The sequence below is a fragment of the Fragaria vesca genome, linkage group LG2 (assembly GCF_000184155.1).
Source record: "Fragaria vesca subsp. vesca linkage group LG2, FraVesHawaii_1.0, whole genome shotgun sequence".
In the NCBI taxonomy this organism is placed as follows: Eukaryota; Viridiplantae; Streptophyta; class Magnoliopsida; order Rosales; family Rosaceae; genus Fragaria; species Fragaria vesca.
This window is the reverse complement of record NC_020492.1, coordinates 17,338,276-17,352,662: the sequence shown is the minus strand read 5'-3', so window position 1 is coordinate 17,352,662 and position 14,387 is coordinate 17,338,276. Positions and strand designations below refer to the sequence as shown.

Below are 14,387 nucleotides of genomic sequence, written 5' to 3'. Positions count from 1 at the left end.
AGAGGCGAGGTGGCTAGAAGTTGAGTCGAGGTGGCGGAGCCGAGGAGGTGTTGCGAAGTTGAGGTGGCCGAGCCGCGGGGGTGCTGCGAAGTAGAGAGATGAGGCGAGACGCGAGAGAGACGAGCGTGAGAGGCCGAGACCCGAGAGTGACTGTGAGTTATTGAGAATAGAGTCAACTGACTCAACTCAACTAACTAACTAACCTAGGTTAGATCCACAGTCCACAGATCAACGGCTTAGATTAATAGTTTTAATCTTTTTTTTTTTTAATATAACTCGGTTGGTACATGGTATACTGTGTTTTGGGAAAATCTGTACCATGTACCAACCGACTTCTAAAACTTGGTACGGTACTACTGTACCGAAAACTCGGTTACCAACTACTTGGCATACCAATTTGTTTGGTACGGTTGGTACGTGGTTGGTTGGTATCGCCAGGGTCCAAATTGCCACCCCTAGTTTTGACCCAATGGTGAAGCATTAGGCTGGGATATAAGGTCATAATAAAAAAAAAGAATTTTTAAAGGAGGGGGATATTGATTATAATCCAGCTGATATGATGACAGAAAAGTTGTTTTGGCAGTAATAGTAGTAGCACATATTTTTTACTTTTTTAGCATACAGTACAACGGCAGTAGAATGGGAAGCTACAATTTTAGAGCCTGGAGAAAACTGCTCCCCAAAGTGGAGATTGGTAAAACACAAGGGTAACACTGAACTTTGATTTCCTCTTTTGAGTAGGACTAGGAGTTATGCTCTTTTCTTTGTGAGATGAGGAACTAGATACCTGGAGGACCTACATCAAGAGTATGCATGGCATATACACTAGTACAATTATCCTCAAGGAAGCAAAAGGTTATAGGAAACATATATGGTAGGTAGGCTTAAGGGGAAAGAAAACCATATGGAATATCACTTTGTACACATTCTGGTTTTACCAATGACATAAAGATGAACTCTTAAGTGATTGCTTCAGTGAAAATGACATTGTTCTTTGACTCCATCATTATGCAGACTACTAGCTAGTGATCAGCGTTCAGTAGCATGACAACAAAATCAAGAATATTAGCTTTCAGCATCTGCGCAGATGTTTTAAGACAACAAAATGGATGCATTAACATTTCAAAATTTGTTTCCTTTGGTTATTGCAGCTAATCCTTGGATATTTTTTATACTTGGATCACTTAGACATTGTATTCTGTTGGACTGGCAACTTTAAATTGTGCCCTTTGGGAGTTGTGATTACACCATTTTCTGCATGATGTTTTAAGGCGATGACTGAGTAGTCACCCTACAGTGCTCATTTCTTTTTGTTTTGCAACTAATGGCATGATTTTCTACACTCAGTTAGGTGATTTTGGCTTAGCAAAATGGAAGACCAATGATGATCCTGAAAGTACAAGGATACTTGGCACATTAGGGTGAGGACTTCTATACTTTTCTGCAACATCCGATATCAAGTCGTACTTATTCTATTTTACTTTTACTGGAACAAGCTCAACTAAGCTTTTGGTTCTTGTAGCTACCTTGCTCCAGAGTATGCAGAGAATGGTATTGTTTCTGTAAGAACAGACGTATATGCATTTGGCATGACTCTGTTACAACTCATATCCGGGCGCAAGATTGTAGATGGAAAAGGAGAAGAACAAGGTGAATCCCTGCGGCAGTGGGTATGTTGGGCTTCAGAGCTTATTTTTTTACTCTGCAAATTTAAGAAGAAAAATGGATTGCTTATTTTCTATTTTCCAATCTAATTAGTCTGTATCTGTTATGTCCAAATCATAGGCCGAACCATTAATCCATAGCCTAGCACTACATGAACTCATTGATCGTCGTCTTGGTGATTCATATGATACATACGAAGTGTACCTTATGGCTAAAGCTGCATATGTATGTGTGCAAGAAAGTGCTGAGAAGCGTCCATCAATGGGAGTGGTAAATGAAAAAATAAATTCTTTAGATTTTGTTGTTTGGTGACAAAGTTTTAGCTTTAGATTACATGCATATAGCTGCCTTTGATTATGTTTTCATGCATTTTATGATATAGCCCTGTAATATGGCATGACATAAGTATGAAACAACCATCCTGAAGCTGTAAGGAAACATTCACATATGTTCTGATACTGCTAGAGTGCTAGTTAGAAATACCACTGCATACAGAGTACTGTATTCAGGTTGTCTAGGTATTTGTATACTGCATCTGAGTATATTATGTATTTTGTTTTTTTTTTTTTTTTTCTTGCATCTGAGTATAGGTATCTGTAATAAGGTTGTCTGAGTATCTGTATACTGCATCTGAGTTTTAAATTTTTTGTTTTTTTTTTTGCCATAGGTTGTACGTATACTCGAAGGAGAAAATGACCATTTCCACCACCTAGGAGAGCACTTTGTACCTCATTATGGGAAGTGAAGGATAAACGGGACACTCCTGCATTTGGAAGCAGGTATTTTAATTTTTTAATTTTTATTGTTCTCATGTTCTTTATGCTGATTTTAGCTTCTCCTGCAGTTTTACATTCCTAAAGATCTTCGCTGTATTCATTGCAGTTTTGAAGACTGCACTGTAAACTAACGTCCTTGTGCATTTTCAATTAAAGCTTGACTTTGGTTCGATGCAGGTCTCTTGATTAATTGAGGGGGAGAAGGGACCATTTCTACATTCCAGGATAGAAATTCACTTATTATAGCTGTTTGTTTTTGGTCGTTTTCTTCTTTTTCTTTACGATTCTTGTAGTCTTTTAGGTTTTTTTTTTTTTTTTTTTTGGTTCGAAGATGCTTGTAGCTAGGTTGTCATGTTGTTTGTTATTCTCCTTTTCACGGTCCAAGCGGGCTGGTTTCTCTTGGTTCCAGGGAAAGGCTGCATATGTTTGTAAGACTTTGAAAAGCTCAATAGAGAAAGTTATGGCCTGGGGAAATAATAAGTTTGTCCTTTTGATGCCTTATCTAAGAATAATAGATATAGAGTGTCGATGAGCTGTGATCTGTTATTCTAGGGACAAGCGTGGCCTGTGGATCACCATTGTACCGATACTGTCCTAACTTAACCACCTTTAAGGTGTTGGATTTTAATCACAAAAGATCTCGGTACAATTAAGTGTGATTCATCCCTTTATAAGTTGTATTTTATTTATCTCTTTTATGATGTGAGATCTTTCCTCTCCAACATTAAATTATAAATTATGTCATTGATTCTCATTGCCATGTGTAAGGGTAAGACTCGAGAATTTTAAGCAATTGCTACCTTGAAGAGTGAGTGATCCGAGTTTCAGGATGAAAATTCCACTATGACCTAAATTTCTCTCTTGTTGAGATTTTATTCCAAGCCACCAAGAGGTTTAGGGAAATGATACTGCATGTCTAGATAGAGTTGGACCAAGTTACAGTGTTCATCACAAACTGTATCTAGTGTGGATGAGAGTGCATCATTAACTTGTATAGCTGTACATGGAACGTCCTTCTGTTTTGTTATAACTTGCACCACCAGAAACAAATAGAGTTGATCTTTAATTTGTATCATAAGTTACCAATATCACAGAGAGAGAGAGAGACCAAAGAGGGAATGCTTGAAGATGCTCTCTGAGTATATATGGATGACGAAAAGACTCATTCTCTTCATTTGCTTGAGTTTTCTTCTATTCTAATACAAAGGAATAAAGCAATGCTTATGTGGATGAGCTAACACAAAACAAAGCCAAACGGGGTACGTATCTGGATCCCTAGGTGGACGTCTGTATCTGTTTAGGCTTTAGTGTTACCATGATACCATGATTTTTACTTTTTTTTTTTTTTTTAAAGAGAGGTTATTCATTAATGAAGCTCGTACAATAATAAACTACCAAGAGGGCTGTCAGAAAAAGTCATTATACAGAAAAACTATTCTAGTACGCTCCTCACACAAACATACCAAAACACCTAATCCAAGTACATTCACCTTCTACGAAGATAAAACCAAAAACAAGAAGATTAAAAATTCCGAAGCGTTATAAACTGTGACAACATAATTCTAATCTTCTTGTCGATCTCCCAATCAAGTAGATGTGATAATAGAAGTGGAATTCACCACTTCAACTACCGCCTTCTCCATCTCTACTGCAGCAACTTCAGTCAGAGACTTCGTCTTTGGAGGAAGAGCTACCTCTTTGCCAACCACTTCCATTGCTTCTGTAGAATCAGTAGAAGGATTTACTTCCTCTATCATATCATCCTCCTCAAGAATCTTCAACAACCGCTTCCTACCCTTTAGAGTAGGGCGAGATGGACCCTCCTTAGGCTTGTTTATAGACCCTCTTGATCACCCACCCTTTTTCTTTGGGGTGTCACCAAAAGCCGACCCAACTCATTAGGAAGACTCAAGTTCAAGTCTTTAATTTCCGGACTCAAAACTGTGGACACCTCAAGCATTTTCTTCCCCGGTTGAATAAGAGGACGCTCTGTTGTCCTCTTTCTTCCCCGTTTGGCAGATTGTTGTTGCTCAACAAGTGGGGGAACAACAAAACCTCCAGCCTTACATGCTTTAAGAACCCTAGCAGCCAACTCATCATTCACCATCAAGTGTTTCTCAGGCAGTTGTACCGACATTAAGGCCTTCACTTTTGCAGTCAATTGCACAGCTTCCTCTTTATGTTTTTCAGCCCTCGGTGCAACATCACTGCTCAGAAAGCCGCCATTAAGCAGCTTAGGCTTTGCTATAGTCAGTTCTTCCATCGCTGTAACTGGGAGTCCATGCCAAGCTTCATCTTCTCGCACAAAAAGTTTGTCACAACCCTCAACAGCATGCTCAAAAAGACCACAAAACTTACAAAGACCTTGAATTTTCTCATAAATGATCTCAACATCAACATGAACAGAAGCAAAGAATAATTGCGATAAAATCTGTACTGCTGCCTCGTATCCATAGTCAAACGAATCTTTTGTTTTTCATCTTTGCGATTCAAAGCCAAATTATCAAAACGATGAACCTTACCAATAGATTGTCTGATCAATTGAAGAGATTTCTTGTTGCGCAGCAAATGCGGTAACCCTAAGATCGAGACCCATGTCTCAATGGAATGAAGAGGAGGGTTCACCACCGTAGAGATCCCGTCGTATGGCGTCGTCACCAACATCAGATTCTGATAGAACCAAGGTCTGCCGTGGAGAACCTTGTTGCCATTTGCTTCCCGATCAAACTGGAACACGAATCGGTCTCCCTTGGAATGGATTTGCAGACCAGAGCGCTGCCTTCAGATGGATGGGATCGTTCCCATAAAGCCAGCGGCATTGGGACATCGCTTGAGGAGTCGCCCAACCATGAAATAGTGGGAAACCTCGAGAGCCGCCTCTCCGGCAGGCCCAAAGTTGACATGAGTAGCCTTAGACGGGGCTGAGAGTGATGCTAGGGAGAAAATTTGGTCAGACATGGCTAAGAAGGTATTGTCGAAGACGGCTAGAGTCGACGATAAAGAAACCCTAGCAGAGCAAGGGTTTTCGAGAGATACCATGATTTTTACTTGATGAAGACCAATTTTTGACCAGTGCTTTTGGACTCCATATCCAAAGAAGTCATCCTAAAGGAAAAAAAAGGGTAAAAGGGTGCTGAAAGTCACACTCCCAAAAACACAATCCCCACTCCCTTTCTATTTTTAATAATATCTCATCCCCACTCACTTTTCACTTTCAACAATATCCTCTCATCAGATTGTTTTTTCTTTTTATTTTGGGATCCCTTTATTTTTCTCCCTTCTCCCTCATGTTCCTTTCCCAAACCACACCTCTGCTCTTTTTTTTTTTTTCTTCACTCTCAGTCTCTCTTCTCCATAGAAACGATCTGGTTCACCCACAAAAACTCGATCAATCTGGTTCTCTTTGTTGAGGCTAACCCGAAGGATTTAATGTAAGGATTTGCTGACGTGACCTGATCCTATACCAAATTCTAGAGTAAGGTTCGATTGATGGATTATTTCAGATTTTTGTCAAAATTGATGGTTTATACTTCTTAGATTGTTATGGGCTTTGTTAAATTTGACTCATTTACGATATTTGGAGAAGTGTTCTTCCTAGATTCGAAAAGAGTTGAATTTGATTGCTTATACTCGACTTGCCCCATTTTCCATCTTCTTCTATTAGAATGGCTTGAGAATAATCCTTGCCTTTGCATATTAATTCTGGAGTATGGTTTGGTTTGCATTAGAATATGAGTTTCTAGAGTAGAAAATGGCAGGGCATTAGAATTAGGGTCCCTAGAATTAGCATGATCTATTGTTTTGCAAGCCTCTAAACATCAAGAAATGCATTTAGTGTATTTGGTATGTTGCACTCAGTTTTCTCAATTTAAGTTTTTTGTTCATACTATTGTTCTAGAGAATCCCCTTTTACTTCTTTGGAATTTTGATTTTGCAATATTAATTCTGGTATCTTAGCTTTACAGATTACTAGCAGAAGATAAAATTCATATTTGTCTTAGCAATGGAAGAAGAGCCTTTGGATGCTGAGTTGCAAAAGATTGCTAATATGGTAGCTTCAGACAATATGGAAGAAGAGTTGTAGTTTAATCATTCGTTTAATAACATCGAAATGGAAGAAGAGTTGCAGCTTAATCTTTCGTCTAATATCATAGAAGGTCTCACTGTCGTTGGTAAGTTTTTCGTCTTGCTATTTTTTTTTTTTTGCAATGTAGTGATATTTAGAACTAGCTTTTAGTTATTATTAGTTTTCTCTAACTTATAAGAAGAAATAAGTAGTGGCTTAATTTGGTTTGCAAGGATTAGAGGTTAACAACCGTGATTTAACGGTTAATTTTTAAGCATTTAGTTAGTCAGAAAGTGCCTAATTATAAATCTGGTTATCTATGATTTAGGGAATGAAGAAATGTTTGCTGTTTCTGATGAATTTTTCTCACTATCAACAAAAGGTTATGAAAATCGAGATGACCTCATTAGAGATGTTCGTAATCTTGGGGTTGTGCAAGGGTATGCTCTGGTAATCAAAAGATCCAAACCCAATAGATATGTTGTTATGGGTTGTGATAGAGGGGGATGTTATAGAACTGGAATTGCAGTTGAGAACAAGAAAAGAAATTCATCTTCTCGTCTGATTAATTGTCCTTTTAAAATTCTAGGAAGAAAGAAAGAAGGGGTGTGGAAGGTAGAGATAATTACATTGCTACATAACCATGAGTCTTCTACTGACATGTCTGGGCATCCATATTGTCGTCGATTTTCTAAAGAGGAAGCCTTACAAGTTAAACAAATGACTAGGGCTGGCATTAAACCACGCCAAATTCTCTCTTCACTTCGACAAAATAACCCTGGTCTTCTAGCTGTTTCCACAGAAATGTATATGGCATGACAGCTCAATTTATGAGGGAGAACCTAGGTGGGCGTTCAGTTATTCAAGCATTATTGGATGAGCTTGGCGGGGCTGGTTTTTATCATAATGTCAAGTATGATCACCATGGTCATTTGACTCATCTATTCTTTGCTCATCCCACTTCCATTGAGTTGACTAAAAGCTACTCTAATGTCTTTGTGATGGATTATACTTATAAAACAAATAAATATAAGATGCCATTATTTGAGATTATAGGAGTGTCGAGCTTCAACAAATCATTTTATTCATGCTTTGTTTTCATGCAAAAAGAGGAACAAGAGGATTATGAGTGGGCTCTTGAGATGTTTAGTAAGTTGTTGGGTTTTGGTGATCATCTGTTGGCCATTATTACTGATAGGGAGTTGGCACTAATGAAAGCAATAGAAGTTGTGTTCCCGATGACTCCTAACCTTTTGTGCATATGGCATATTGAGAAAAATATTGTTGCACATTATAAAAGTCAGTTTAAGGAAGAAGCTGATTGGGTTACTTTTATGTCTTCTTGAGTTGCCTTAGTGAAATCTTGGAATGTGGCATTGTTTAATGAAGCTTGGAATCGTTTTCAAATTGAATACAAAGATTATGCTAAAGTTCTGACTTATATTGAAAAAACTTGGCTTCCATGGAAAGAAAAGTTTATAGTTGCATGGACAGGGCAGATTTCCTATTTTGGTAATAGTGTTACTTCTAGGGCAGAAGGTGCACATGCAACCTTAAAGAGATATCTTCAAGTTTCAACGGGTGGTCTTCGTGAAGTGAAGGAAAATATTTGTCTTGCTATTGAAAACCAATTTCCAGAAATTAAAACTCAATTTGCAAGTGAAAAGATTCGTGTTCCTCAAAAGCTTTGCATCCTCTTCTTTAAAGAGACAATGAATAAGGTATCATTCCATGCTTTGTATGAGCTACTAAAACAATATTTGCTGGCAAATACCAAAGACTATTCATCTCAATGGAAAGGCCAATTTTTCAAAACCATGGTTCTTCCTTGTGTGCACATGATCAAGGAGATGAATATTGAAGTGTGTTCTCTAAATCAGATTCATATGCAGTGGAGGATTGACACAAGATCTTTCACTAATGATCAACATGCAAGCTTGGATCATGAAGATCCTTTCACTAGTCTCTTGTCTGAGATTAAAGAGAAATATGAAAAGCAGCCGCTAATGCAAAAAGAGAATACCATAAGGCAGCTTTCTCATATTCTTGGTGCATCTTGCCCCTTGCTTTTTGAACCTATTATTCAGCCTCATAAAGGTCGTCCGGTAGAATCAACTAATAGAAAGGAAACTTGTTCTACAAAGAGGGAACCCTCATACTTTGAGGTAGTGGATAAGACACCTCGGAAATGTAGTGGTTGCGGTAATCCTGGCCATTATCGTAACAAGTGTCCATCAATCAACAAGTCTACTACACCATATGTGAGGAATAATGCTTAGTTTTTCAACTCAACTAGCAATTTTGGATCTAAACGGATATGTAAGTCTCTGTTCTAATTTTTACTATGATCTCTTTATTGTATGTTTCAGTTTTGTATCTAATTTGTATTGTATTATGATCTCTTATGGCTGCTTAGTTGCAAATATGCTGAACTTTCTGTTTTGTTATTGTTTGCATCTCCCTTTCTCTTTTGCTTATACTATTTGGGAGTTCTGTTATGATTGTGTCATTAGCTCAAGAATATGTCTTGAAAAGTTGCTAGACTACTAGAATGTCCCTTTTTTGGCTGTGTTCATTCCACATCAGGTGTTCATATTTTTCTTTTGAGTGCTCTAAACTCAAAATGTCTAACTTGTTATGCTCAATGTACCTAAACACAGATTTTGTTTTAGTGTTTGCAGACTATTTAACTGTAGGAGGCTTATTGCAACCTTTTCTTTTGGATGAAGGCAACTTGACTTGAAGCTTTTTAGAATATGATAATGATGACATGACTGCTTTTATGTAAGATCATGAGAATTTTATGGATGATTGATTCATGAGGTTAAAGGAAATATCTAATTTTCTTATTTCCTGTGTGAATTAAGTTTTCTATTGAAGAATTGTAGTCATCTTTTTATTCTTACTTGATTTTGATGGTCTGTGTTTGAAATAACATAGACATGGGAAAAAAATAATGATTCTCAAAAGAAAAATTTACCTTCATTATGATATATAGGAAGATGAGGGAGAAAAGAGAAAATAAAGGGATCCCAAAATAAAAAGAATCCTTTTGTGGGTGAACCAAATCGTTTCTATGGAGACTGAGAGTGAGAAAAAAAAAAAGAAAAAAAAGAGCATAGGTGTGGTCTGGGAAAGGAACATGAGGGAGAAGGGAGAAAATAAAGGGATCCCAAAATAAAAAGAAAAAAATCTGATGAGAGGGTATTGTTGGAAGTGGAAAGTGAGTGGGGATGAGATATTATTAAAAAATAGAAAATGACTGTGGATTGTGTTTTTAGGAGTGTGATTTTCAGCACCCAAAAAAAAATACACGAATCCATCAAGGATTAGGAAACGAATCCAAACCGGAGAAGAAAACCCAAGTAAATGAAGAAAATGACTACTTTTCGTCACCCATTTATAAGAGCCGAGTTACCCGAGTATCTAAGTATCGATTACTATTATTCCTAAACATGTTCTCTCATTTTCGCAAAATCTATGACAAGCTCTATTACCACTCCCAAAACCCTAATGACCAAGTCACTCTCAAAACCATACTTTACCTCCTCTTCCTCATCCCAGCTGCCCTTCAAATTTCGCAACCGTGCCATCGCCTCTTCTTCCATCTCCTGCAACTACACCCCAAACTCAGCAACTGTTCACATGGCTTCCCTGCCCCGACCTGATTCGTTTGGACGGTTTGGTAAGTATGGCGGGAAGTACGTCCCAGAAACTCTCATGCACGCATTGACTGAGCTAGAGACCGCGTTTCACGCTCTAGCTCATGACGAAGAATTTGAGAAGGTGTTGAATGAGATTTTGAGGGACTATGTTGGCAGGGAGACTCCTCTCTATTTTGCTGAGAGGCTTACTGAACATTACAAAAGTCCAAATGGTGAAGGCCCTCACATTTACCTAAAGAGGGATGATCTTAACCATACCGGGGCACACAAGATCAACAATGTTGTTGGCCAAGCTTTGCTCGCTAAGCGGCAGGGCAAGAAACTTATTTATTGCTGAGACCGGAGCAGGTCAACATGGAGTTGCCACTGCCACGGTTTGTGCTTGGTTTGGGTTACAATGTGTTATTTACATGGGTGCCCAAGATATGGATAGGCAGGCCCTCAACGTTTTTCGGATGCGGCTTCTTGGTGCTGAGGTTAGAGCTGTTCATTCTAGAACATCAACACTCAAGGATGCTACTTCAGAAGCTATAAGAGACTGGGTGACTAATGTTGAAACAACTCATTATATTTTGGGTTCCGTAGCTGACCTTTATCCATACCCAATGATGGTTCGCGATTTCCACAAAGTGATTGGTAAAGAAACAAGAGAACAAGCACTTGAAAAATGGGGTGGCAAACCAGATGTACTAGTTGCTTGTGTAGGAGGAGGATCAAATGCTATGGGACTCTTCCATAAGTTCGTTGAAGATAATGATGTTAGATTGATAGGGATAGAGGCTGCAGGTTTTGGATTGGATAGTGGCAGCATGCGGCAACTTGAACTAAAGGGGATGTTGGCGTTTTGCATAGAGCTATGAGCTGCTTATTACAAGATGAAAATGGCCAAATTTTAGAGCCTCATTCTATAAGTTCAGGCTTGGATTACCCTGGGGTTGGACCGGAGCACAGTTTTCTGAAAGACTTGAGGCGTGCTAAGTACTACAGCGTTACAAACAATGAAGCATTAGAAGCTTTCGAAAAATTGTCACGACTTAAAGGAATAATTCCAGCTTTGGAAACCTCTCATGCACTAGCCTACTTAGAAAAGTTATGCCCTACCCTTCCTAACGAGGCAAAGGTCGTCCTTAACTGTAGTGGGAGAGGAGATAAAGATGTTCATACTGCCATTAAGCACCTCCATTTTTGAGTTGTAACACCATTATTATTGAACTTCCACATCATAATAATAAATTTTTATTAATTGAGATAATGTATTAATGTAGAGCCAGTTAGTCACAAGGTGCTACCCAAAACATTGAAGATAAAAAAGAATTCACAAGGTGCTACCCAAAACACAATATATGGAACCTCAACCTTTAATTCATCTGCAATGGTTATTTATGAATATCTTTTATGTTGTATTTTTAAATTGGGTCCGGTTCAAGGACCATTGTTTTTTACACACTTTTTGACACTCATTGATGGCCTTTAGATTTTAAAACTTTTAACGGTCCAGATTACTTGCTAATATGATGTCAACAAAAAAATGTGATGTGAAAAGTGACATGGATTTACCTATTTTCATAACAAATTAAATTTATTTTTCTTTATTAAAATAAAAAACCAAATCCAATTCTAACTTGGAAAATCAAAAATTAAATCGTATACAATAAAAAGAAAGAAAAGAAAAGAAGAACAAAGTCCACAAGAAGAAACAAGAATAAGAAGAACGACGAACAACAAGAGCGTAGAAGAACAAACATCGAAAACACCATCTCTAACTCGATTATCTCATCTATCAATTTACAACAAGAATACAGGTACGCAAGAACATAATTATCTTCTTCTTTTTTGTCGACATAGCATTACAGATAACTAGATTTAGGGTTTAGGGTTTAGTAATTGAATCGAAGTTTATGGTATTTGATATATTTATACTGCCAAGGAAACCTACATCTTGTATAGCCTAGAAACACTAAAGAAACTACCTTTCGTAAGTGTAGGGTTTTAGGGTTCTATGTTTTTCTTTGAATAAGGGTTCTTTGTTTAAAGGTCACAGATTTGTTTTGACAAATTAAAAAAAAAAAAACAAGCTTTAAGGTTTGTACTTGAATGCAAAAGAGAGCTTACGATTGTTTTCCATGTATATATATTAGAGGAGCTTTTGTGCAACTTAGTTAAAGCATCTTATACCTTTTTTTTTTCTTTCTGAAGTGTATGTTATCGTACTTCTGTTTGTTGTCAAACTCTCATACACTATATCTAGGATTTCAGTTAGCCACTGCCTATTCTGGGGATAATTCTTCTTTAATGAATCATGCAGTAGCCTTGATGGACTTAAACTTCAGAAGATGGCAATCTTGGATCCTCAATGAACCGATTATCAAGCGACGAGGCAGCTGGTCACCATTCTCCAGAAATAGATGATCGAAATTAAAAACACCTTATGTGGGAATGCAATTTGAAACATTGGAAGAGGCCGGAAAATATTATGAAGATTACGGTCGACAAGAAGGTTTTTGGATTCGAATTCGAAGTTCATCGAAGTCTAGATCACATTCAAAGGAAGTGACAGGTAGATCATTTGTTGTGCACATCAAGGTAAACATGCAATGCAAAATCCAAAGGAGGATGTTCTGAAAGAGAAAGACAAGATAGATGAGAACGATGAGGGAGAAACATGTGACCTACAGATTGAAAAGAAAAGGCATAGAAGTTGTTCAACTGTTAAATGTGGGTGTGAGGCTAATATGCGAGTCCTTCATGATAAATGGACTAATAAGTGGAAGGTTTCAATCTTCAATGACATCCACAACCATAAAGTAGTGACACCAACTCGAAGAATGATGATGAAGTCAAATAGGCATATGCCCGATGCAGCAAAAGATTTAACAGAAGCTTTCCAGAAACAGAATTTACAAATCAGTAAGCTTCCTTCAATATTCGGTGGTTCTCATAATATTGGGTTTGACAATAGGGATTGTTATAATCATTTGAGGAACGTGAGACACAAGGAGTTAGAATCTAGAGATGCACAGTCAGTCCTTAATTACTTTAGGAAAAAGCAAGCAGAAAATCCACAATTCTTTTATGCTATCCAGTGTGATGAAGATGGTAGAGCTACTAATTTTTTTAAGTGGATTCCAGATCAAGGACGGCATATCAATACTTTGGGGATGTAGTGACGTTCGATACAACATATCGAACAAACAAGTATGACATGCCATTTGCACCATTTACAGGAGTAAACCATCACTTCCAATCCATACAATTTGGATGTGCCCTTTTACAAGATGAGACAGAGTTAACATTTTTGTGGTTATTTGAGACGTGGCTTGAAGCTATGGGAGGTCGACATCCATTATGTATTATCACTGACCAAGATTTGGCAATGAAAGGAGCAATTGCTAAGATTTTTCCCAATACTCGTCATCGCCTTTGCATTTGACATATAAAGAAAAAGTTTGGTGAAAAATTGGTACACGTTTATTATAAAAAGTCCAACTTCAAGACTAGCATGAAAAAATGTATATGGGCAACATACAAAGTAGAGGATTTTGAAGAGCAATGGAAGAAACTGATTGATGAGCATGGATTGGGAAACAATGAATGGCTACATCAACTATATGAAATTCGTGAATCTTGGGTTCCAGTATCACTACCAGAAGAAAGGCTTTAGCTGACGAAAATAAAAAAACCAGGCCGACGAAATTTTTTTTTCGTCGGCTAATTTAAAATTTTCGTCGGCTATGGTCAACTTTAGTCGACGAAAGTAATATTTCATCGGCTGAATAATTTTTTTCGTCGGCTATAGTCTGTGAACTTTAGCCGACGAAATTTTTAAAAGTTTATCCGACGAAAAAAATTCGTCGGCTAAAGTGGACTTTAGCCGACGAAAAAATATACTAAAGTGCCTTATATTTACAGATCTAGACAACAACTCATTTGAGAAAAAAAAAACTATACGTAGAACCTTCAAACGTAAAAAAGTCGTGAAATAAGATATGACTAGAATGGTGAAATACGTCTACGGTTGAAAAATCATAGTATTCCGGTAAAGTCTCGGTGCCGATAGTTGACTTACCCTTATTATTCACTATGCTGCAGATTTGGCATTTGGTGTCTGATTGACTATTGTGATACCTTTCCGGAAGCGTAACGGCGCTACGAGTCAACTCATGGCTAATGCCATGATGTATAGGCTTTTTTGGTCCATCTGAGTCCGTTTAGGGC

The 14,387-nt window shown here is 37.7% G+C and overlaps 2 protein-coding genes and 1 pseudogene across 2 annotated transcripts in view; all 3 read left to right on the top strand.

Moving 5' to 3' along the window:
- Positions 1 to 2,410, top strand: part of LOC101300885 (proline-rich receptor-like protein kinase PERK13-like) — an 11,284-nt gene extending 8,874 nt beyond the window's left edge. The window contains exons 7-10 of the mRNA XM_004292579.1: positions 1,348 to 1,421; positions 1,523 to 1,670; positions 1,786 to 1,935; positions 2,333 to 2,410. Coding sequence (XP_004292627.1) covers positions 1,348 to 1,421; positions 1,523 to 1,670; positions 1,786 to 1,935; positions 2,333 to 2,410 — 450 coding nt within the window. The remainder of the gene's footprint in view (positions 1 to 1,347; positions 1,422 to 1,522; positions 1,671 to 1,785; positions 1,936 to 2,332) is intronic.
- Positions 2,411 to 6,552: 4,142 nt separating this feature from the next.
- On the top strand, positions 6,553 to 8,786 carry LOC101300598. Its single transcript, XM_004292578.1, has 5 exons — positions 6,553 to 6,613; positions 6,836 to 6,957; positions 7,097 to 7,122; positions 7,310 to 7,806; positions 7,897 to 8,786. The coding sequence occupies exons 1-5, from the start codon at positions 6,553 to 6,555 to the stop codon at positions 8,784 to 8,786; spliced, it is 1,596 nt and encodes a 531-aa protein (XP_004292626.1).
- A 1,234-nt stretch (positions 8,787 to 10,020) lies between these two features.
- On the top strand, positions 10,021 to 11,361 carry LOC101300316 (annotated as a pseudogene).
- Positions 11,362 to 14,387: the final 3,026 nt, after the last annotated feature.